Source organism: Gorilla gorilla, chromosome 1, assembly GCF_029281585.2.
Source record: "Gorilla gorilla gorilla isolate KB3781 chromosome 1, NHGRI_mGorGor1-v2.1_pri, whole genome shotgun sequence".
NCBI lineage: Eukaryota > Metazoa > Chordata > Mammalia > Primates > Hominidae > Gorilla > Gorilla gorilla.
The window spans coordinates 36,273,635-36,296,475 of record NC_073224.2 but is presented as its reverse complement, the minus strand read 5'-3'; the positions used below and the strand labels follow the sequence as shown (position 1 = coordinate 36,296,475).

General features: G+C 37.1%; 1 protein-coding gene across 4 annotated transcripts; it reads right to left on the bottom strand.

Annotated features, from left to right (window-relative positions):
• Window positions 1–208: 208 nt before the first annotated feature.
• On the bottom strand, window positions 209–22,840 carry BROX (BRO1 domain and CAAX motif containing). Of its 4 annotated transcripts, none has more exons than XM_031016141.3 (13): window positions 22,417–22,840; window positions 19,561–19,677; window positions 16,330–16,436; window positions 16,002–16,098; window positions 12,875–12,970; window positions 11,230–11,302; window positions 9,834–9,939; window positions 8,135–8,224; window positions 6,557–6,642; window positions 5,681–5,762; window positions 5,205–5,355; window positions 3,863–4,022; window positions 209–2,761 (listed from the first exon to the last, which is right to left on the bottom strand). In XM_031016141.3, the coding sequence occupies exons 2-13, from the start codon at window positions 19,659–19,661 to the stop codon at window positions 2,675–2,677; spliced, it is 1,236 nt and encodes a 411-aa protein (XP_030872001.2). In that variant the 5' UTR covers window positions 19,662–19,677; window positions 22,417–22,840; the 3' UTR covers window positions 209–2,674. The 4 variants fall into 4 exon arrangements, with proteins under 4 accessions (XP_030872001.2, XP_030871996.2, XP_055235111.1 ...); XM_031016136.3 differs by lacking the exon at window positions 22,417–22,840 and adding an exon at window positions 21,942–22,136; XM_055379136.2 differs by lacking the exon at window positions 19,561–19,677 and having other exon boundaries at window positions 22,417–22,813.
• Between the last annotated feature and the right edge of the window lies 1 nt (window position 22,841).

Below are 22,841 nucleotides of genomic sequence, written 5' to 3'. Positions count from 1 at the left end.
ACGTTGTCCAGGCTGGTCTCAACTCCTGGGCTCAAGCAATCCTCCTGCCCCAGCCTCCTAAAATGCTAGGATTATAGGCATAAGCCACTATGCCTGGTTATCTGTCATTTTAAAACATTACTGTGAAGAATAATTTTGCACTGTTTTAACTGCTACTGGCTTAGTAAGTATAAAAATATTTGTCGAAAAACAAAAGATCTCAATGAAATTGTAAGTAAAATTACTTTTATTTTCATAAATAAAAAGACAACCCATTATACACTTTTAGTTGAAGTAACATGTTAGTTGTCACTGCCTAGTATGAAATCCATGTAATAGTTAACAAACAGTTACACCTCTCTATAACCTTCATGCAACTTCTATACATTTGATAATTCCCCAAAATTTCCAACATTTCAAAAAACATTATATATAATGGGATACTTTAGTCACAAAGTGTCACCTTTGCTGAGTCAACAAAATATTTATATGCTGTCAAAGATGCCTACTGATGTAAAGTAATACCAGTATTGCTGCATTTTACAGAAGCACTGAGCATATTACATTTTCCATTTCATATATGGTAGTATCATCCCCAAAAATGTCAATGTGAAAATTTAGTAAGTAGATTAATAAGCACAAGTACCTAAAAGAAATAGGTCCCACAGCCACAGAGTAAAGAGCTGGCATCAAGTACTGTTTAAAGTTTTGTCAGTAAGTGGCACACAACAAACAGACAAGTGAATCTGTAATAAAGACAACATAAAATACAGGGAGATTTAATAAAGTGTTTTTTCCATAGATATTGAAATAAAATTAAATGTCTGTTTAGTTATTACTCCACTTATTCTGGAAACTGCAGCTTCCAATATCAATATTATACTGCAAGCAGTATTTAGTACTTCTGTATGTTAAGAAAAAAACCTCACTGAATTTATGTACCTTTTTTTAAGGAGTGTAAACTATGATATATGATTTAAGTAATCACTTATTTGAATGCAATATTGATTCAGATAGGCATAATCTATTCATTTTTCATAATGAAATGTATATTCCTATTTCAACACTTTATGCAGATTTTACTTATTTCTTACAGGGCTGCTGTGTGGATTCAATGGCTTATCTATGTTAAGTGTCCAGCACAGTATCTGGCACATAGTAAGCTTTTAGTGTATGCTACTTATTTATATTAAGTGAGTCAATCTGTCGCTTATAATAGAAAAACTATCTAATGCCTCAGGAGAATAATCAAAAGATAAACCTACAGATGTGTGACTTCTGTTAAAGTATTATGCATCCACTATTTCCCAAATTACTAAACTAATTGTTTAAAATGTTACAATCTATTTTTAAGATCATATTGTATCTATATTTGTTCTCTATGTTTTTGCTATGGCCTTTGGCCTAAACCAATACAATTCTGACAGGACATTATCAGAAAACCACATAAAAACAATGTACACTGAAATCAGGTAACAAAGGCATCTTACTATAACTTCTTTAATAAAGAAGTAGAGAGTTACCAGTGTAATTCAGGACAACCTACTCATTTAAGTTTAAAGTTTTTTCTTTACATCATGCAATATTTGACTTCAAAAAACATTTTCCATTCTGTCTTCTCTTATATATAAACATTAAGAGCTATTACAAAGTTCTTTCCTCTAAGTAAAAAACCCACTAGAAAAAGATATTTGTAAACATCATTGCAGGGTTACTGATACTGAATGAAGCACAGGGGTACTGGAACAGGGATAAGTTCTTGGATAAGGTGCCAACATACCTATAAAAACTGATTTTTGAGTAAATTATTGATTCTAACATATGTAATGGATTTGGTGTGATAATTTTCTGATCTTTAACTATAAGTGACTTTTTATTCTCCACCAGAAAAGATAAATGACTGAGAATGTAAGTCTGCGCTCTGATTAACACAATGGAGAAACGGAAAAACTATCTCTGTTAAAAACTGATTCCTGTCATTCTTCTGATATCAAATAAGAGGAAGGAAAATAAACTTTGTAGATAGAAAAACATACCTGAGGCCAGGTGCAGTGGCTCACGCCTGTAATCCCAGCACTTTGGGAGGCCAAGGCGGGCAGATCAGCTGAGGTCAGGAGTTCGAGACCAGCCTGGCCAACATGGTGAAATCACGTCTCTACTAAAAATACAAAAATTATCTGGGTGTAGTGGTGCATGCCTGTAATCCCAGCTACTCGGGAGGCTGAGGCAGGAGAATCACTTTAATTCAGGAGGTGGAGGGTTGCAGTGAGCCGAGATCATGCCACTGCACTCCAGCCTGGGCAACAGAGGGAGACTCCGCCTCAAAAAAAAAAAAGAAAAAGAAAAAAGAAAAACATACCTGAAACCACATGATTCGGGCCTATACTGACCTCAAACTTATTATTATCCAGAGTTTAACAAAAAGACCCAACCCCCAAATATACCCTTTAGAGGCACAATAAAATCTTTCAAATGTTGTCCTGATTAAAAAGGAGAGTCTGAAAACAAAGCAAGAAACATCTCCGTTGTATTAAAAATCAAGAACAAGTAAGCTGAAGGCAGATAATCCTCTGAATATAATAGTTATTCTACAAGCTTCAGAGAAATCATTTTGAGAAATAAGAACTGAAATTCTGTGGTTTATCTTATCTACTGCTAGAGAAATTCTAAGTGCAAATTGTATTTTAGGAGTATTTTAGGAGATGTAGCACCCAGTGTCCTTTTGAGGTTTGATGTCTGGTTCTTTCACAGGTTTCACTTCTTCTTCTGGTTTGGGTTTAGTCTAGGGAGAAAAAAACCACAGTTTAAGTACATAAACTAAGATTGAGAAAACAAACACTAAATCTTTTCCACTTCAGACTTTTAAAAGATGCTATATTAAATTACATAACACGGATACTGACAAAGCTATTTCCAGAAACTACAGACCAATTCATTTTAAGATATAATCAGAAAACAACATTTCAGTAGAGATGAAAACCTAGTTTGGTAGGCAAAAACCAAGCTAATGGTACTCCTACTCCATACTTTTTTCTAAGTGATCTATCTATACATGATAGCTTTAGGAGATATACCTAATGCTAAATGACAAGTTAATGGGTGCAGCACACCAGCATGGCACATGTATACATATGTAACTAACCTGCACATTGTGCACATGTACCCTAAAACTTAAAGTATAATAATAATAATTAAAAAAAGAACCCTAAAGCTTAGACATAACTTATGACAGCAATAGGCTATCTCTTAGGGCATTATTTTATAGCTGAACAGAATATAGTTATTTTAAGGAATAAATTTTAATATGGAAAGGAAATTATATAAACACAACTCAATCTCAAGAAAGGAGCAATGGCTGTAAAATAATTCTTATTCATTTGTCACAGATCCCTAGTCTTTTGGTAGTTAGACCTCAAAATTTCCACTTAATTTACTATTTGATTTAGAACACCAAGATGTACTTAGATACCAATAAATAAAAGCATTCTTATTTTACACCTGGATTCACAGAATACTGAAATTAGGCCAAATCTGCAAATGCTCTGCAATTTGCTAAAACAAAAACAGAGTATTGCTATAGCAGTATAAACATGGATGATCTTTTCTCCCACATTCTTCTTAAAGGAGGCACTGACAAGTTGTAAAGAGGCAAGATAATGTGTTGAAAAGAATGTCATTATGTAGAAAATCAGAAGACATTTAAGGCCTAGAGGTCTTATCTCTGAGAATGTTCTACCACAGATTACATTAAGAACTCTATAACTAGCTAACTTAACATTCAGACAAAGATATGTATCTATTTAGAGAAAAATATCAAAATGCTAACTCTGAATTTTCTTTTAAACTTTTGTGAATGAGAGGGGAAAAAAAAACAATCTCATACACTGTCATCCTTGGGTCTTTTGGTGAGATCAAATGCAGCCAATGTTTCTGGTGTCCACTGAGCGCTTGTAGGAGGAAATTCGAAAGGTATAGGCTCTACGAGACCATAATTTGCTTTGAGTTCCAGCTGTGGGGCTTCTGTTGGAATTTTTTGAAAGTAACTGCAAAAAATAATTTAAATAGCAATTCATTCATTTGTTCATTATTTGAGTGCCTAATATGTTCAAGGTCCTGTTTGGGACAATGACAATTTAATGATGGATAAGAGGTTTTTCTGCCTTATGTAGGAAAGTGAAAAAGTCAAGAAACTTTTGTCAATTACAATGCAATGTAATTGGAGCTACCATGGATGTAGAGTGCCAAGAGAATGCAGACAAGGGGAATTAACCCAGAATTAAGTTCAGTGACTCTTTCCGAAGCAAGTGATTAAAGGTGAACTAGGCATGCTTAAGGAAGTGAAAAGCTCAGTATGACTAGATGAAGAATATAAGGGGAAGAATGTAAGGACATAAAAGCAGGAAGGAGATTGAGTCTACCCACCTACACAGATGGTGATCTACAGTTTGAACAGCAGTGATTTAATAATGGAAAACCTCTTGAAAAAAAACAAGAAAAACTGGAGAGAAAATTTATTTTCCTTCTTTATAGGTAGCTGAAACCAGAGTGAGATGAATATGCAAAGGAGGTTGAGAAGATGTATTTAAAACATATGGAGGAAGAATGGCAGGGAAACAGAGTTAAGAGAAAATGAGGACACTGTGAGTGTCCTAATGAAGTGAACTCTATGTTAATAACTCATGTTTTAATTTTAAAGTCTGCTTTTATATATTATCATCCTAAGTAGAATAAAAGGCCCTACACAACTGAAATTTATCACCAATTTAAAGAGAAAATTAACGTGAAATATAAATACTATATATATTTGAGACAGTGTCTCACTCTTGCCCAGGCGGGAGTGCAGTGACTTAATCATGGCTCAGTGCAGCCTTGACTTACCAGCTTCAGATGATTCTCCCACCTCATCCTCCTGAGTAGCTTGGATTTATAGGCGTGTGCCACCATGCCCAGCTAATTTATTTGTATTTTCTGTAGAGACAGGTTTTTGCCATGTTGCCCAGGCTGGTCTCAAACTCCTGGGCTTAAGGGATTCACCCTCCTTGACCTCCCAGAGTGCTGGGATTACAGTTGTGAGCCACCACACCTAGCCCATGAGTGAGTGCTATTCAACATAAAACTTTTGGGAATAGAGACTAACAGAAATGATATTACTAAAATATTAATATTTTAATATAATCATAAATCAACATAATATTATTACTAAAATAATATTAAGCTGTACTCACATAAATCCATTTTCTCTCTGACATTTTTCTAGGGTGTTCTTCACAAGGTTTCCAAGTTTCCTAAAGAACAGATGTCCTGAAGGTTTGACTGTTGGTCCAGGTCCTTTGGTTTCTCCATATTCTTTACACAGTGCTTCTGCCTTTGCATACACTGCATGTGAAAGAGACATAAAGTCTTTTGATTATAATTAACACTGCCTATTTATCCCTACAAGGCTTTAAACTGGAGGTGATAAGACATTTACTGCTCTTTACCTAATATAATAGCAATACCAATAATAATACTGTAAGTAGAAGGTGTGTATTTTCTACAGGTTCTAGGTTTCTGAAACATTTTTTTCTTTTCTCCAATTATGTCACCCATTCCCATTTCCCTTTCATGAACTGAGCCAGAATCTCTTTAAGCACATATTCCGTTTTATGATAAAGTCATTTGTTTTTTAAAGGGGAGTTAATATTCTGGCAGGAATACTTACATTTTTCTGCTTCTTGGAGAGACCTGATTGCTTCACCGCATTTATCACTAGCCAATAAAGTCTCACCATGGTAACAGTAAGCCTGATGAAATAAACAAATTTTTTATTCATTCTCTTCCTTCAAGATGCTTTCCCCTATTATTGTTTTATGTATCTATCAGATAAATTAGTACCTTCATACACTTAAGTATCAATGCAATCCCTTACATTTTAGCTCTTCCCCAACCTCTGTTCATAGAAAAGGTGGAAATATGTCAAGTCTTGAGCCCAAACAGCCTTCTAACCATGTACTGAGCAAAAGTTATTTGCTGAAATCTGTATTTAAAATTAGGAAATAGTAGATAAAGGAGGAAATTATTGTGCTAATGCATAGGAAGAAGGAGGTATAAGAAATATTATCTACTCAGACCTGAAAAAGGTTTCTGATGATCTCTCATATGATATTCTAATTAACAAAACAATTAAGTTTGGTGGGTATAACAGACTGATACGTAACTTCCAAAATGATGTTTATTGATGGTTCTTCACTAAGCTAGGTGATATATTGTGTGATATGCCTTAATATTAGAATTAGTAAATATGTTTCTCAATGCACAGGATGAAACAATTGAAAGAATTTCATTAAGTATGCTGCAAGTGGGTTTTCAATCAAACAACAATTCTATTGCTATAATCCACTTCTACAATCCTACATCATCTCTTTCCACCCACTTTAGTTCACAATGGTTGCACTGACTCTCAGTGAACATTTACTGAGAGTTAGCTGTCCATTATTTGTAAAATGCTAATGAAAGACTCTGGTGAGATGAGAGACCTGGCACTCCAAGGGCTAGAGAAACAATAATTTACATTGTTTTTAGCGTTGTGAATACTTACATAAGCCGTGTAGAAACACATCTTCAAGTGAAGATATTTTCTCCATTTGGCAGAATATGCAGGCTCCAAACTGGATAAAGTATGATCTAAAGTTACATTTTAAAAAGCAAAATATAATTTCGCCCTGATTCACTAGAAGACTTTTAGTTCATGTGTTCTGATGATAAAAGCAGAAAGACTGCCATTCAAGTCTAAAACTCAAGAATTTAATTTTTTTTTTAAAAACACCTTTACTTGATTTTACCAAATCTATACTTTAAGTTACATAAGATTGGTTAAATACTATGGCAGCTCTTCGATTTGATGGTTAATACAACTTTAAGTTAAAGATGATAAAAACAGATTGTGACCAAGAACTTCAAAGTGAACACTGTTTATACCGTTATATTAGCTAATTTAAAAAACTTATATAATATAGCAAAGCAAATAGTAGTCTAGTCACTCAAATCAGAAATAGGATACTCTACTCTCTACCCCATCACTGAATTTTATGTGAAACACACACACATTCACTCACATATCCTTCTACCAAACATCTCTCAAATCTATTTTTTCCTATTTGCTACTTTGCTGTATTTGCCAAAGCTTTCATCATTTCCTTCATAAACTTTAAGAATTTCTTAAGTGCTAAGTAAAGTTAGCCTATTACTCCTTCATGTAGCAAGCCTATCTCTAATACTGCAACTATAGGGACCTTTCTTAAATTCAAATCCAATCAAGTCAGGCTTTTAATGTAGATACATTCCCAAGTATCTACAGAATGGCTTACAAACCAGTGTTTGATTCCAAGCATGCATACTTTTTCAAACTTTTCTCCTACCACTCATCCTGTGTTTCAGGTAACAGCAACTGTCTGAAGTTTCCAGAATGTGCTAAGTTCTTTCTTATGTCTGTACTTACTATAGAATTCTACACCCAAACTCCAAAGCTTCCTAGGGAACATAAGACTTTTATTTACACTTCACAATAAGGCTAAAGCATCTTCTTCTAGAGTCCTTCTTTAGCATGCCCAGCTTGTTAAGGTTCCTAATTCACTGCTGTGATGTCTTACTTCAGGATATAATAACGGGGTTACATGTTTGTCTTCTTCCCTAAACTGCAGATCTTTTCTATTTACCTCTCCTTAGCAACAAAAACAGTAACTATCCCATAAATAAAAACACATGCATGTTTCCTAAATAAGTAAATGAATAGTAATAGGCTTATCACAGGAGCTGTGTTCTATGCCCAATCTCCCACTTTCTGGCAGTTGAATTATGGGTCATGTTAACTCCCTGGATTTCGGATTCTTGTCTAAAGCATAGTAACTATAAGGTTGTTACAAAGACTAAAAAAATTTTTTAAGCAAAAAAGCTGAATAATTTTATGAGACATCACTGGTTTTCCCCTCCATTAGAAGTTATGCAGCATACTAAATATGAACAGCTCTATTTTAAATGCAATAAATAAAATATTACTCCAGTTTTGCAAATAATGACAGAATCTGAGAACCCTTTTGTTTTGTTCCCTATTAATTCAAGATCAAATAAATCTGAAACTCTAAAGACTAAAAATGTAACAACAGAATTAGAAGCTTACCAGCTTTTTGATAGAAATTGGCTGTTTCATACGCCAGTGCAGCAATTAGTCCAGGAGCATGTTTTAGCTCAATTGCTCGAGCAATTGTTACTGTAACCAAACACAATAAAGTGAATCTATAATTAAGCTCACTTTATTCATACTAAATTCAATCATAATAGCAAAAGACAGTCTGATAATCTCTCTGGGATTTTAATACAGTTTGTTAAACGTTTTAACGTGCAAAGTTATAGAAAATGCAAACATTAACAAAAAAACACTGAGCTTTTTGGTTCCAATGCCATTTCTTTAAATAAATCATCAGCGAATTACTAGCTAATCATAGAGAATCACTATTACAAAACAGCACGACCTAACAGCAAATTCTTTTTTTCTGAGACAGGGTCTTGCTGTCACCCAGGATGGAGTGCAGTGGCTTCATCATGGCTTACTGCAGCCTCAAACTCTCAGGCTCAAGTGATCCTTCTGCCTCAGTCTCCTGAGTGGCTGAGACTACACATGCATGCCATGGCACCTGGCTAATTTCTTTCTTTTTTTTTTTTTTGAGATGGAGTTTTACTCTTGTTGACCAGGCTAGAGTGCAACGGCACGATCTCGGCTCACCACAACCTCCGCCTCCTAGGTTCAAGCGATTCTCCTGCCTCAGCCTCCCGAGTAGCTGGGATTGCAGGCATACGCCACCATGCCCAGCTAATTTTGTATGTTTTAGTAGAGATGGGGTTTCTCCACATTGGTCAGGCTGGTATCAAACTCCCAACCTCAGGTGATCTGCCTGCCTCGGCCACCCAAAGTGCTGAGATTACAGGCGTGAGCCACCACCACACCCAGCCAACTGGCTAATTTTTAAAATAATTTTTTGTAGAGATGGAGGTCTTGCCATACTGCCCAGGCTGGTCTCAAACTCCTAGGCTCAAGCAATTCTCCTGCCTCGGCCTCCCAAATTGCTGGGATTACAGGCATGAGCCACCAGCCCAGCCATTTTCAGAGGAAGACTAGAATTTGAAATAAAGAAAAACGAAAGCCTACAAAGTTTCTTAATTGTTTCACATTGAGTGTCATTATTACTTGCCATTGAAAGGTGAAGACATTAAGGTAAGCCAACGAGTCAAAGAGAAAAAAGAATGAGCACAGTAGAGAGAAAAGATGAATTAAAGAATTAATGTTGTACTGTCAGAAATAACATGAAATAAAAATCCTCTTAAAAAGAGCCATTAAACTGTAAGGCCTTTCCTGCTAACTAAGAGTGAAGGCAAACGCTAAAGGTAAACTTATTCCTCATTCTAAAATTTCTCAAAATCTAAAGCCTGATTCTGGCTAATTCTGATTTTTATTTTAATTAATTAATGGTTTTGAGACAGGGTCTCACACTGTTGCTCAGGGTGAAGTGCAGTGGCACGGTCTTGCCTTACTACAGCTTTGACCTCCCAGGCTCTGGCAATCCTTCCCATCTCAGCCTCGTGGGAAGCTGGGACTTGTGCCACCATGCCCAGCTAATTTTTGTATTTTCTGTAGAGCTGGGGTTTTGCCACGTTGCCCAGGCTGTTCTTGAACTCCTGGGCTCAAGTGAGCTGCCCACCTTGACCTCCCAAAGTGCTGGGACTACATGCATAAGCCACAGTGCCCAACTTCTGATTTTTAAAGAGGAATTAAATGACAATATAGACTTTCATTTAAAAAAATCTTACAATATTTAGGATACCTTCTTGAGCTTCAGCCTGACATTGAATAACATATGCTTCTATGAGTCGTGACTCTAAATCTCTTCCTTTTTCTGCAGGTGTAATGAGTTTTGGGATATGACTTTCCTGAGAACAACAACAAAAAAGACAAAAAACAAAGCAGCCAAATTTTATTTTAATCCAGTTGTTAGAGATGAAGAAAATGAAAGTTATGAGACATTCAATTGGGAGGCTTAGCAGAAATTCAGAGTATAAACAAAAACTATAAAAACTAACAACAGTAAGCTTATAAATAAAAGTTCCTGTATACTAAAACTCAGCTTTTATAAGAACAAGAAATTCAAGAGCAACATTTAAGTCATGATAGACTGCTGAGATACGCAAGTCACACTATCATCTTGAAAAATGTTAACTGAAATAGTAACCAAAATTCCTTTTGTGGGATAGCCTGAATTGTTCATTCACATTAATAATTAAAGATATAAAGAGGCTGGGTGCAGTGGCTCATGCCTGTAATCCCAGCACTTTGGGAGGCCGAGGCGGGTGAATCACAAGGTCAGGAGTTTGAGACCAGCCTGGCCAACATGGTGAAATCCCGTCTCTACTAAAAATACAAAAAATTAGCCGGGCGTGGTGGCAGGCACCTATAATCCCAGCTACTCGGGAGGCTGAGGCAGGAGAATCACTTGAACCGGGAGGCAGAGGTTGCAGTGAGCCAAGATCGCGTCACTGCACTCCAGCCCGGGCGACAGTGCAAGACTCTGTCTCAAAGAAAAAAAACCCCCACTACAATTCTACATCTAATTCAGGATGAGAGCTTTCTAATCACTATAAAAGCATCTTATATTTTAATATGAAAAAACTCAACACTGGCCTCTAGGAGGCTTCAATAAAGTGATTTAATTAGAATGACGTAGGGGGACACTGTTTAAAAGACACAATATTCTTTCTCCTAATTCCCATCACATCTCCTGGCAATTTAATACAATTAGAGTGCACTGATTGTCACTCTAAAGTTTTTAGTGAGATACAGAGCATACACTCAGAAGTTCAGTTTTGCAGAATCAGGACTGCTCCTGGTAACTTCTGTGGAGAGCAATGAGGTAGGTAAGAACCATCAATACTTCTACTTTCTTTTCTCCTGTCTTTTCAAAGACACAGAAAAATAAGCAGAGCACTAAAACTTAAGTTTTCTAATTGTAAAAGTCACTGGTGATTTTAAAACAAAAATGGAGACATTTAATATTTAGTAACTGGCTGCACTCATCAATAACATACTTAACATAAGGAAAACAGAACACATAGTACCTTTTTTAATATAATGAAACAATTCTTTCCCCATATCCTCCCAGAAGAAAAATTATTCAAGAATTAAAGCATTAAGAACAAATAATGATGTTTGTTTGTTTGTTTTACCTTTAAATGTTTAAAAATCCCAGCTGCAATCTTTAGGCTTCGATGAACTTCTTTTGCTTCATCTTCTGTTATACTTAAAGATAGGGGTTACATTAGTTAGAGGATGAACTCCATTTCTGGTATTAAAACACAACAATCAATACATTATTATACAACCAAAGTAGTCATTTATGTTTCTCACTGCTAATTTTCTTCCTTTTAAAAATAAATCTAATTTTGAGGCCAGGCCTGTAATCCTAGCACTTTGGGAGGCCGAGACGGGCAGGTTGCTTGAGGCCAGAAGTTTGAGACCATCCTGGCCAGCATGGCAAAACCCTAATTAGCTGGGTATGGTGGCAGGCACCTGTAATCCCAGCTACTCGAGAGGCTGAGGCACGAAAATCACTTGAACCCAGGAGGTGGCAGTTGCAGCGAGCCGAGATTGTGCCACTGCACTCCAGCCTGGCCTGGCGACAAAGCGGCACTCCATCCCCCCGCCACCAAAAAAATTTAATTTTGACACCTAGAAAAGGAGCAAATGCACATGAAATGTACATTTATAGGAAATTCATAAAAACTGTAAAGGATTTTGAATGCTAAGCCAATCAGTATCCCACAAAAAGGTCTTGAAAACAAGTATATGACATAAAGGTAACATTAAGATGGCAAAAGCATGTCAACAGGTCTCCAAAAAGAAGATACTACAAATGAAAAAAAAGAGACCCTAACTAGGCGTAAAATCTGCAGCCAGCATGGTGGATCATGCCTGTAATCCCAGTACTTTGGGAAGCCAAGGCAGGAGAATCACCTGAAGCCAGGAGTTCAAGACCAGCCCAGGAAACATAGTGAGAACTCACCTCTACAAAAAACAAAACAAAATAAAATCCAGACAAAGCCTTATTTTTCCTTACAAACATTTGTATATAAACAAGACAAAATATTACACACTTAATGCATATACATGCTTAAGAAACACATAGATACACAACGGTAGCTATAATCATTACTCTGCTATTATTTTAATCACCTAATTTACTTTAGAGATAATTTTACATCAGCACATACAATTTGACATCATTTTCAAGTGGTTGCATATTATTCCCATGTATGGATGAACCATAAATTGACAGTTTCCTATTGCTGTATCCACTATAGCTATTATAAAAATTGTATCACCTTTTATAGTTATTTAATCCTGCAAAACATCTTTTCACATACTGCTAGCCTTCTGTACTTGTTTTCTGTGAACTGCCTGTTCATGTCCTTTGCTTTTCAATTGATTTGACAGTCTTTCCTTTGCTGATTTATAAGAGTATACGTTATAAAAACAATTTATCATACGAATTGCAATGTTTTTGACCAATCTTGTCATTTGTTTTTGAACTTTGTTTATGGTCCTTTGATGTAGTTAAATAGTCATGCTTTTACTTTATGGGTTCTTGATTTGGGGTCTTACTTAGCAAGACCTTCCATATGACAAGACTATTAAAATTTATTTTACCTCTTAACGCTAGGTGCCATAATTCTAACACTCAAAATACTAACATTACAAGGCAATCCTTCAAACGTCCAAAGTGGTACTTTTTAAAATAGATTTTTAAAATAATGAAGCGCCATATACTTGAAAAATAACACAGATGTACACAATCCTCTCCTATTAACTTACTTTTCTTTTCCAGCCAGTCTTGAAGCATATTTGGTATACCATAAAGCTACATTAAATCCCATGGAAATTAATTCAAAAACAGCATCCTGCTGGGCACTGGAATTATAAACATGATCATTAAATTCTGTCAATTATCCAGACATCACACCATGAAGCCTACTGGATATCCGACTCAAAATTACAAAGAAGTATATGCTAACTGGTATGTATGAGGAAAATGGTTGTGTTTAATATAGATGGGGAGATAAGATGTACAGGTAATTAACTACAAATGGCTAAGTATAATGGTCCAGAAGGTACTATGTACTTAATAATAAGCATGGGAATAGGAGCTCCCAAAGTTTACTGCACACAGAGCAGCTTTTAAAATACAGATTTCTGGGCCTTAATCCCAGAGTCGGAAAGCCTAGTATGGGGCTTAGAATCGTATTTTTAACAAGTACTCAGTCGATTCTCAAAGGTGTGGCTCTTACACAACATTTTAGAAAAATCAAATTCAGAGGAGAGATTGTTTCAGGCTAGAATAATTAAGAAGGTTTAATGGTATATATAAAATCTGAACTGTCCCTGGAGAGATGACTAGAAGGGAAGCAAAAGGACATCCCAGGTGAGGAAACAATGCCATCAAAGCACAAGAGGAGTATAAAAAATTTTCTGATAGAAGTGACCCAATGAGCTTGACTGGAGCAGAAGGTATGTAAAAAAGAAATCAAGGAAAAGAAGGGCAAAAAGCAAGCTCAAGGCAAACTGTATAAGATTCTGAATGCCTAGCCAATCAGTATTCCAGAAAAAGGTCCTGAACACAAGTATATTTTATACCTTGTTTCCTTCAGATTCTATTACGAAGTATGAAATAAAGATGGCAAAAGCATATCAAGCAAATAAGATATTCGTAACAATATATATTCACTATTGTTCTTAGAAGAACCTGAAAATTTTTTACACATGATCTCATTTATCTCAACTGATGAAGAAAGCAGAATATCCTTATTTTACACATGTAATACTAAGACACAGAAAAGCTACCCAAAAAGAAGAAACCAGAATTATCATTCTACTTTTTATTTTTTAGTTACTTGTTGCCCCTGTCTTAAGATAAATGGAGATATGACAACTTTTTAAATGAAAAAAAAACAAGTGTTATAAAACATGTAGTAATTAAAAAATAATTTCTAAACTGTCTTTAGTACAGATTATAACATCCAAAAATGACAGTTATGAACAAACTTCTCAAAACAGTTTTATCCTGAAAAAAATTTAATACATAGTTTAATAGCTTATTATTTTCTGCACTGAAACTATCAAATGAATTACATCTGGAGATCTAGTGGACATGTCTAATTTATAACTTTTAAATAATATAACAGTTTGGCTAATTTATGTGAAGTCTCATGAATAACTCTTTTCCTTTATAATCCTTCATTTAACATGCCTTGTTTCCAAACACTCCATTTCTATGACACCACATAAAAGTAGTAGTCATAGTAACTACAATGGAAAAAATATTTTTCAGAACAGATAAACTCACAACATGATTTCCACTGAGTAAGCAGCAATCAAGAATAAAGTAACTTAGAAGTCTCACTTGTGCTGAATATTTAGTATTAAAGTCTTCATCACATAATTCTTCACTATCTCATAAAACTGCTGAAAAAAGGTTAAATAGTAGCTCACTTTTTTATTTTTTTGAGATGGACTCTCGCTGTGTCGCCCAGGCTGGAGTGCAGTGGCTTCATCTCAGCTCCCTGCAACCTTGGCTTCCTGGGTTCAAGCGATTCTCCTGTCTCAGCCTCCCAAGTAGCTGGGATTATAGGTACCTTCCACCACGCGTAGCTAATTTTTGTATTTTTTAGTAGAGACAGTGTTTTACCACGTTGGCCAGGCTGGTCTCAAACTCCTGAACTCAAGTGATCTGCCTGCCTCGGTCTCCCAAAGTGTTGGGATTACAGGCGTGAGCCACTGCGCCCGGCTTTAGCTCACTATTATACAGAATCAAAATGTCGCATGGTCGGAAAAAATGCCAAATTTATGAAATGCACATATTATAGAATCTGTCAAAATAATGACAGAGGTTTGATTCTTTAAAAAAGTCTTTTTAATTAAAAAAATTCCTTAATTTTGGATTAAAAACAAACGGGTCACATTAAAAAACAGAAAACAAGGTCTTAGAAAATCTGAGTATCCCAGAATATTATGAATTTGACATAAAATATTGCCAAGGAAGGAAGAAAGGAAATGAACATTTAATGAATGTCTTATAAGCCTATTACTGTTGTCAGTCACTTCACAAAAATTTTCTTATTTTGCTTCTCACAAAGTACTGTACCTGTAGCCCCAAGATATAGTTGAAGAAGCAGATGTTCATGCAGTAGAAAACCTGGACTTGCATCTAAATATGTACAAACCCAATGTTCATACTCTTTTCGTTGTAGTGTACAGTCTGCTCTGGTCTTTCAGTAACCTCCACTCCTTCCTTTCTGTTTTTATAAAATAGTAATTCTAAAGCAAATTGGGATTAAAATATACGGGCATTTCAACAACAAAATGGTGTTGAAAAACAGAAGGTAAGTAAAAAATTAACACCATTGTGATCTGTTTCCTGTTATAATTAGATCTATTACAAATAGTTTCAAGTGAGTGATAAGAAAGCTCTGAAGAGATAGGGAAGAGAGATAAGGAAGAAAACATACTGTGAATCAAGAGTATGGAGTTGGAGAGAAAGAATGAGACAGAGAAAGACTAATGGAAGACATGAAGTATCCATCAGCAAAAGAAAAGTAAGGGAAAAACTTAAATTCTGCTCAGCTTGAAGGTAGGCACACACGGAATGTCAGTTTGGGTTCTAAATCCTCAAATCATCCTTTCTGTGTTATTAAAGGTCAAGGCTGTTCAACTGTAGTTAACATCTGTACTGATTACCTCAAAAATAGATTTGGTTGGGAGAAACAAATTATATTTTTATTATGTACTAGGATTGAGGTAAAATGCTTTTAATTAATTTCCTGGTAAGAGAAAACGCTGAGCAGACCTGTATTTTTCTTCTCCAAATACAGAGGCTATGAGTTAACCACTGGCTACACAGTTACAAAAACTGGCTCCAATTTAGTATTACTTTAGTGTTGCTTACCTTGGAACCTGTCCTTGCAATGTATCAGTCCACTTGAAATTTTGAATATATCGTAACTTGCTTTCTTGGGTAGATTCACCCAAAGAATTTATGAAACCTATAGAAAAGTACAAGACATTTTAGTTTTAGAAGAATTAGAAGAAATATTGAGTGTTCTGTTTGGAAAAATTTTCAGATTACTTTTCCAGGTGTCTGAATGAAACTTCTTGCCCTTTTCCAAAGAATACAGTCTGGAAGAGTAAACTAATCAAATTTGAAAAGTCAAAGAATTAAATGTAAACTTCTAGACAGTTTTTTAGAAAACCTCAAGTTCATATAAATAACTAACCTTGTAAAAGTGAGAAATATGAATCTGCTGCATTCTTCATCATTTCTGGATTACAGCTCAAATCAGTGAACAGTTCAAGGAGTCGTGCCCTGGATGACCTCAAGTCACTTATAAGAGATAGAAAAAGACAGTAAAGTTAGCTGTACTGCAATCAATCTACATAAAAGTGGCTTCCAGGTTTCAATGTAAAAGCTTTAAAACACACACACATACACACACGCACCAGGTTTCAATGTAAAAGCTTTAAAACACACACACGCATGCACATGCCTACCTCCTCTAAGGGATTACCAAATGAATTTAATCAGGACTAAATCTAGAGAAAAAATTTCTAATAACTGTTTTAAAAGTTGTACTAAAATAAACTCAGACCAATTAAAGGGGCAAATAATGAATTCAATTACATAATAAAAATATATGTCAAGTTTTAATTAAAAACAATCAAACAAATGCATGCACTTAAGATGTGGGGAAAGAAGAATAAAAAACTAAGCAGTTCACAATAAATTTCTTGAAAAATGAAAATTTATCTGTGTATCATTTTAATATCTCCTTGAAGTTTCTAAATCTGACAAACACAAAAATGTGAAAATATACTGCATAAAAATATTTTAAAAATGAAATTATATTACATATCCTTGACATGTAATTCAACATATACATCAAGAATATGTAAAACGTGGCCATCAGTTGTTTTAAAACTGCTCCCTAATCTACATTCTCCTTTACTTCTCTATAGCAATAAATGTTGTAGATCCACCTTTTCCTTCTTGAAATTATTTTCTCCTTTGATTCCAATAACACTAAATTTTCCAGGTGCTCCCCTTGTCTCTTTTAAGTTCCTTTTATATTTTTTTCTGTGTCTCCTTTTCATTCCCAACTCCAGAAATGTTCAGTCTTTGGCTTTCTGGTTTTCTCTCTTTTGAGATCTCACCTATTAGTATAGCTTCAACTATATCAATTCCTAGATCTCCATCATTAGCTTTCACTTGGTTCTATTCCAGTTCCAAATAGAATCCAGAAGGCAATTAGCTTAGTGAGGCTTCCGAAATTACAATACATGGGTATGACCAAAGACCCTTGAAATATGTGTAAACCATTAAAGAAAGACTAAATTTAAATGGTAAGCACCAAGAGAGTAGAGGCTGTATATCCAGAATTTGGTAGGTGCCTAGGATAAAGCACATATTCAAAATTACTTGTTGAGTAGAAAAAGAATAACTTTTCAAATATTTTCTTTTGAGATTTAGACTATAAGGTAGCAGTGATGTTTAGAAGAGAGCACAGACTTAATCCTGAATGGTATATCCCTTGAGTCTTATTGATTAGTACTAACTCTAAGTAGGCTTATTCCAAGAAAGTATGTATGTATTGCCAATTACAAACTGCTGACTGAAAATGTGACTGGCTATCTTATGAATTAATCATTGTTTGAGATATTTCTCTAGAAGCTGGAAAGTGATTCAATTCCTGGACTAGGCAGAAATTTGAATCCTTAAAGCCTATTCTGCACTCAAATAGTTGGCTAGCTATTTCCATACTGATGCTTGATCATCACCTACAGCTCAACTTGTAAAGTTATATTCATCTTAAATTACAGAATTTGAGAAAAATGTACCTCAGATATATTTAATTTAGGCTGTTCATTTTATAGATTAGGAATTAGGCCCAAAGAAGTTAAGGGACTTGCCCAATGGTACAGATAAAACAGCTAAGTCGGGACTTGCCTCCAGGAGTCCAGATCAGAGCTTGACAAACTACAAACTGTAACCGGTTTTTGTATACCCCGCAGCTTATTTTCATTCAGCCCTCAAACTAAGAATGGTTTTCATATCTTTAAAAGGGTTGTAAAAATGAACGAAGAATAATATGCAACAGTGACTGTATGTGACCACAAAGCCTAAAATAAATACTATGTAGCTTTTAAAAAGTTTGATGACCGTTGGTTTAGATTAATAAGCCAATTATCCTATCTTTTGTTGTCATCGCTTCTTCTTATAAAAGCGGCAACTCTTCAGATTTTCCTTTATTGGTACCACCAATGTCTTAATCATCTAGATTCTGTATCTCATATAGACTGAATCCTTTTCAGCCTCCCAAGGCAAATTAGTCAATCAGGTCCATTGACTCCTCCTTCAAAACATCTTTTGCATTTATCTCTTTTGTTTCAGCCAAACTGCTCTACTCACTATCACTAGCACAAAGGTTTTCCTGACAGAAATAACGTTCTCCTTTCCCCTCTGACAATCTAAATCAAGAATACTCAAATTTTTTTTGGAAAGTGCCAAATAGTAAACATCTCAGGCTTTTCTGGTAATAAGGTATCCACTGGGACTATTCAATTCTGGTGTTGTAGAGGAAAGCAGCCAGAGGCAGCCATACACAGTATGTCAATAAATGTGGGGCTGGCTGTGTTCCAATAAAACTTTATTTATAAAAACAAGCAATGGTCCAAATCCATAGGACACAGTTTGCCAACCCCTGATCTAAGCCATACAATTCATTCAAGGCCTATCTCAAGTACTTTTTCCTGTGTGAACACTTTGAAGGCCATTTCAGGTCATAGGGATCTCTCCTTACTCTGAAGTCAAGAAGTTTAATATGTGGCCAATTTAAAATGTCCCTATATAGCTGGGCATGGTGGCTCACGCCTGTAATCCCAGAACTTTGGGAGGCCAAGGTAGGTGGATCACTTGAGGTCAGGAGTTTGAGACCTGCCTGGCCAACATGGTGAAAACCCATCTCTACTAAAAATACAAAAATGACCAGGGCGTGGTGGCAGGTGCCTGTAATCCCAGCTACTCGGGAGGCTGAGGCAAAAGAACTGCTTGAACCCAGGAGGCGGAGGTTGCAGTGAGCCAAGATCAAGCCATTGCACTCCAGCCTGGGCGACAAGAGTGAAACTCCATCTCAAAAAATAAAAATAAAAATAAAAATAAATAAAAAATAAAAATGTCCATACACGACTTTGTAGAGTCCCTTGTACTGTTGTAATATACAGATTAACTGTTTTACTGTGGTTGCTTTAGCCTCTCTGGGACTCATTTACTGATCTAAAATTAAGGATCCAGGCGTAGAAGACTGCCAAATTTAAATAATCTATGATTTAACTCTTAAATGTCATTTATAAATTTATAACAAACTTAGAAACAGTGTGTTACATATTTCTGTATTGCCATGGAACCAAAAAAAGTACCTTGCATCTAAGAGTGGTTCAATCAATAAACTTACTTGCATATTTTTGAAGCAGAAGGGCCAGTGACTACACCATAGTAATTAAAAGACACAGGAGCTGTGGCTTTTAATGGGTTCCTATGAAACCAATGGGTCATTTTCTCCAGATGTTTTCTATAGACAAAAAAGTAAAAAATACACAAAAATTAAATATAAAATATTTAATAAACAAGGTAAATAGCATAACAATTTATTTCAATAGTATAAAAATTTAATTCAAAAATTAGCCTGGCTAAATTTTGTTATTTTTTTGGTAGAGACGGGGTTTCACCATGTTGGCCAGGCTGGTCTCAAACTCTTGACCTCAAGTGATCCACCCGCCTTGGCCTCCCAAAGTGTTGGGATTACAGGCGTGAGCCACCGCGCCCGGCCTCAGGTTATGTTTTAATTGTCTATTTATGGTGGTCTATGTTCAGATCAGGCCTATAACAAAAAGCAGAAGAGCATCTGAAAATCTGCCCACGATAACTTCAATGTTAACATACATATATAGGAGCAGTAATGTTTAAACTCTAATATACATAAAAATCACCTGGGGGTGGGTGGTTTTGTCAAATGCAGGCTCTAATTCAATAGCCTGGGGCAGGACCTGAGATGCTGATGCTGCTGGTCCCCAGACACTTTTGAATAGCAAAGTACTAGATTTTGGTTGGACAACTGCAAGTAAAAAGGGCACAGGACCAGATGAATGTAACTTCCAAAACAGGTTCAAATGGTAACCCTGATTATATCGCTAAGGCTACTTGTAATACGTTTTAAGTTAACTGCTGTATTTCCGACATATTGCTGACAACAGTGGATTGGTTATAGCATGTGTTCTACAATAAAATGTACTTTCCAAAAAACACCTAAAGAATATTTTTAAAATGAAAATGTAATACAATACTTGACCAATAAATTCTATTATAAAATGAAAACATTGGGCTGGGCGTGGTGGCTCACGCCTGTAATCTCAGCAGTTTGGAAGGCCGAGGTGGGTGGATCGCTTGAGCTCAGGAATTTGAGACTAGCCTGGGCAACATGGTGAGACCCGGTCTCTACAAAAATTAGCCGGGGATGGTAGCCACGCCTGTGGTTCTAGCTACTGGGAAGACTGAGGAGGGAGGATCCCCTGAGTCCAGGAGACGTAGGCTGCAGTGAGCCCTGATCTCCCCAAGGCACTCCAGCCTGGGCGACAGGGCAAGATCCTATCTCAAAAAAGGAAAAAGGAAAAAAAAAAAACTTGAAACACCACCTAAGTGAGATGCCAACTTAAAAAAAAAATTAAGTTCCACGCCTTCTACTTAAAAAAAAAACGCGCGGTGGCTCACGCCTGTAATCCCAGCACTTTGGGAGGCCGAGGCGGGCAGATCACAAGGTCAGGAGATCGAGACCATCCTGGCTAACACGGTGACTCTACTAAAAGTACAAAAAAAAAATTAGCCGGGCATGGTGGCGGTCGCCTGTAGTCCCAGCTACGTGGGAGGCTGAGGCAGGAGAACCCGGGAGGCGGAGCTTGCAGTGAGCCTAGATGGCACCACTGCACTCCAGCCTGGGCGACAGAGGGAGACTCCGTCTCAAAAAAAAAAAAAAAGCAGCATGTCTTGTCTAAATGTCCTTGGGTAGGCAGTGCAGCAGATAATAAGGAGAAAGCCCAGGCGAAGACCTAAACATGGCAATTAGATTCCAGGAAGTAACTGAGAAGAAATTCTGATAAGGTTCATTTAATTTGAAGGCACTAAAAAATCCTGACAATCGATTTTTCCTATTATTAGAAAATAATGGTGGCTGCACGGTGTATGAAATGCCTACATTAAGTACTTCCTTTATGCTATTTATTCATGACAAAGCTGGTTTTGAGGAGCACCACATACTTAATGAATAGAGAATGCAGTGTGTACCCAACGAAAAACTGAGCAGGTTTATTTAGGACTCAAAACATTTAACGAGTTATTTCAGAAAATATCATCTTCTACACATCTTCCATATAAATTCCGATAGCCTAATACAGCATCTATGTGCCTACAAATAAACTTAGAGCTAATATCACACTCAGCACTTGATGCTGCGAAATCTTTCACAAATACTTCTTTTAATGCGGCCTCCTACTTCCTGGATGAAAATGTCTGAAGTTTTGCGTATCTTTACTTCAGGAAAGAAGAGGGTTTCTGCCCCTGCCCCATCTTCTCCCCTTCTGCGACCCGGCGGTCTTCAGTTTTCGGGAGTTCCTAGGGTGGGATAGAAGAACGACACACCCACCCGCAGGGACAAGGGTGCCTTTAGAGCCACCAATACAACATTCGGATCGAAGCTGTAAGCTAACACACTTCCACAAGAGGACTCCCGCTCCTAACAAGGGACCCCCACCCCGGAAGCCCCGAGTCCCCAGAGGAACCTACCTGAGCGCCGCCCCCGAGCTCTGAGCGCCCACTTCCTGTTTACCACCCAGCCTCTTCCTCCCGTGCCCAGTCCCGTTCGAGGCGGCGGGCGGCGACCGTGCGCACGCGCCAACACTTGAGTTCCCCCTCTTTCCAAACAGGCATTTTTGTGGAAAGCCGATACTGTCAACCCGGGAAAGGTGGCCAGACAACGGCCGAACGAACCCCAGTTTAGCTTGTATTATAAGCTCTCCAATGACCAATGGAGATGCGGGGCAAGGGGATTCAGCGGATCTAGCTGTTAATGCCACTGATTTGTGGTGACTAATATGGATTTTCTTTCTGTCGTTTGTTTCAAGGCACTAGAAGGAGACTTTTGGTCCACTGTCCAGGGGTCTATGGAGACTAATGTAAAAGGGGGTGATCCTATTGCTTGAGACTCCGGGGAAGTAGCGGGGGATATTACTGAGAAACACCCATCCTCTGACATACTTACCAAATTTCTCAGAGTCGGTTCAGCAGTTCTTCTAAGGGAAGAAGGGCAATATATCGGAGTCCACAAGCGAGAAAAAGAGGGAGTCGGAGAACCGAGACTACAGAACCAGGGTGACGGAAAACCAGGACGGCGCCAAGCCGGAGTCACGTGGCCTGGCGGCCATGACAGCTACCGAGGCGGTAGTGCGCGCAGCTCAGGGGCGGGTATTGCCGCGGCGTTGCAGTCCCCTCAAAACGGTTCGTTCATCATCCCTTTCTAACTTCTCCCTCGGCCTTCCTTTTGAGCTATGGTCTATTTCCCAGACAGGAAGAGAAGAGTTGCCCCTGCCTCCGGAGCCGAGGGAGAATGCCGCAATAGCGATGGCGGCCCTCGGCGCAGTGGGGCGGCCTCAACCTAACCCGGGGCGGGGCCTCGGGGGCGGGGTC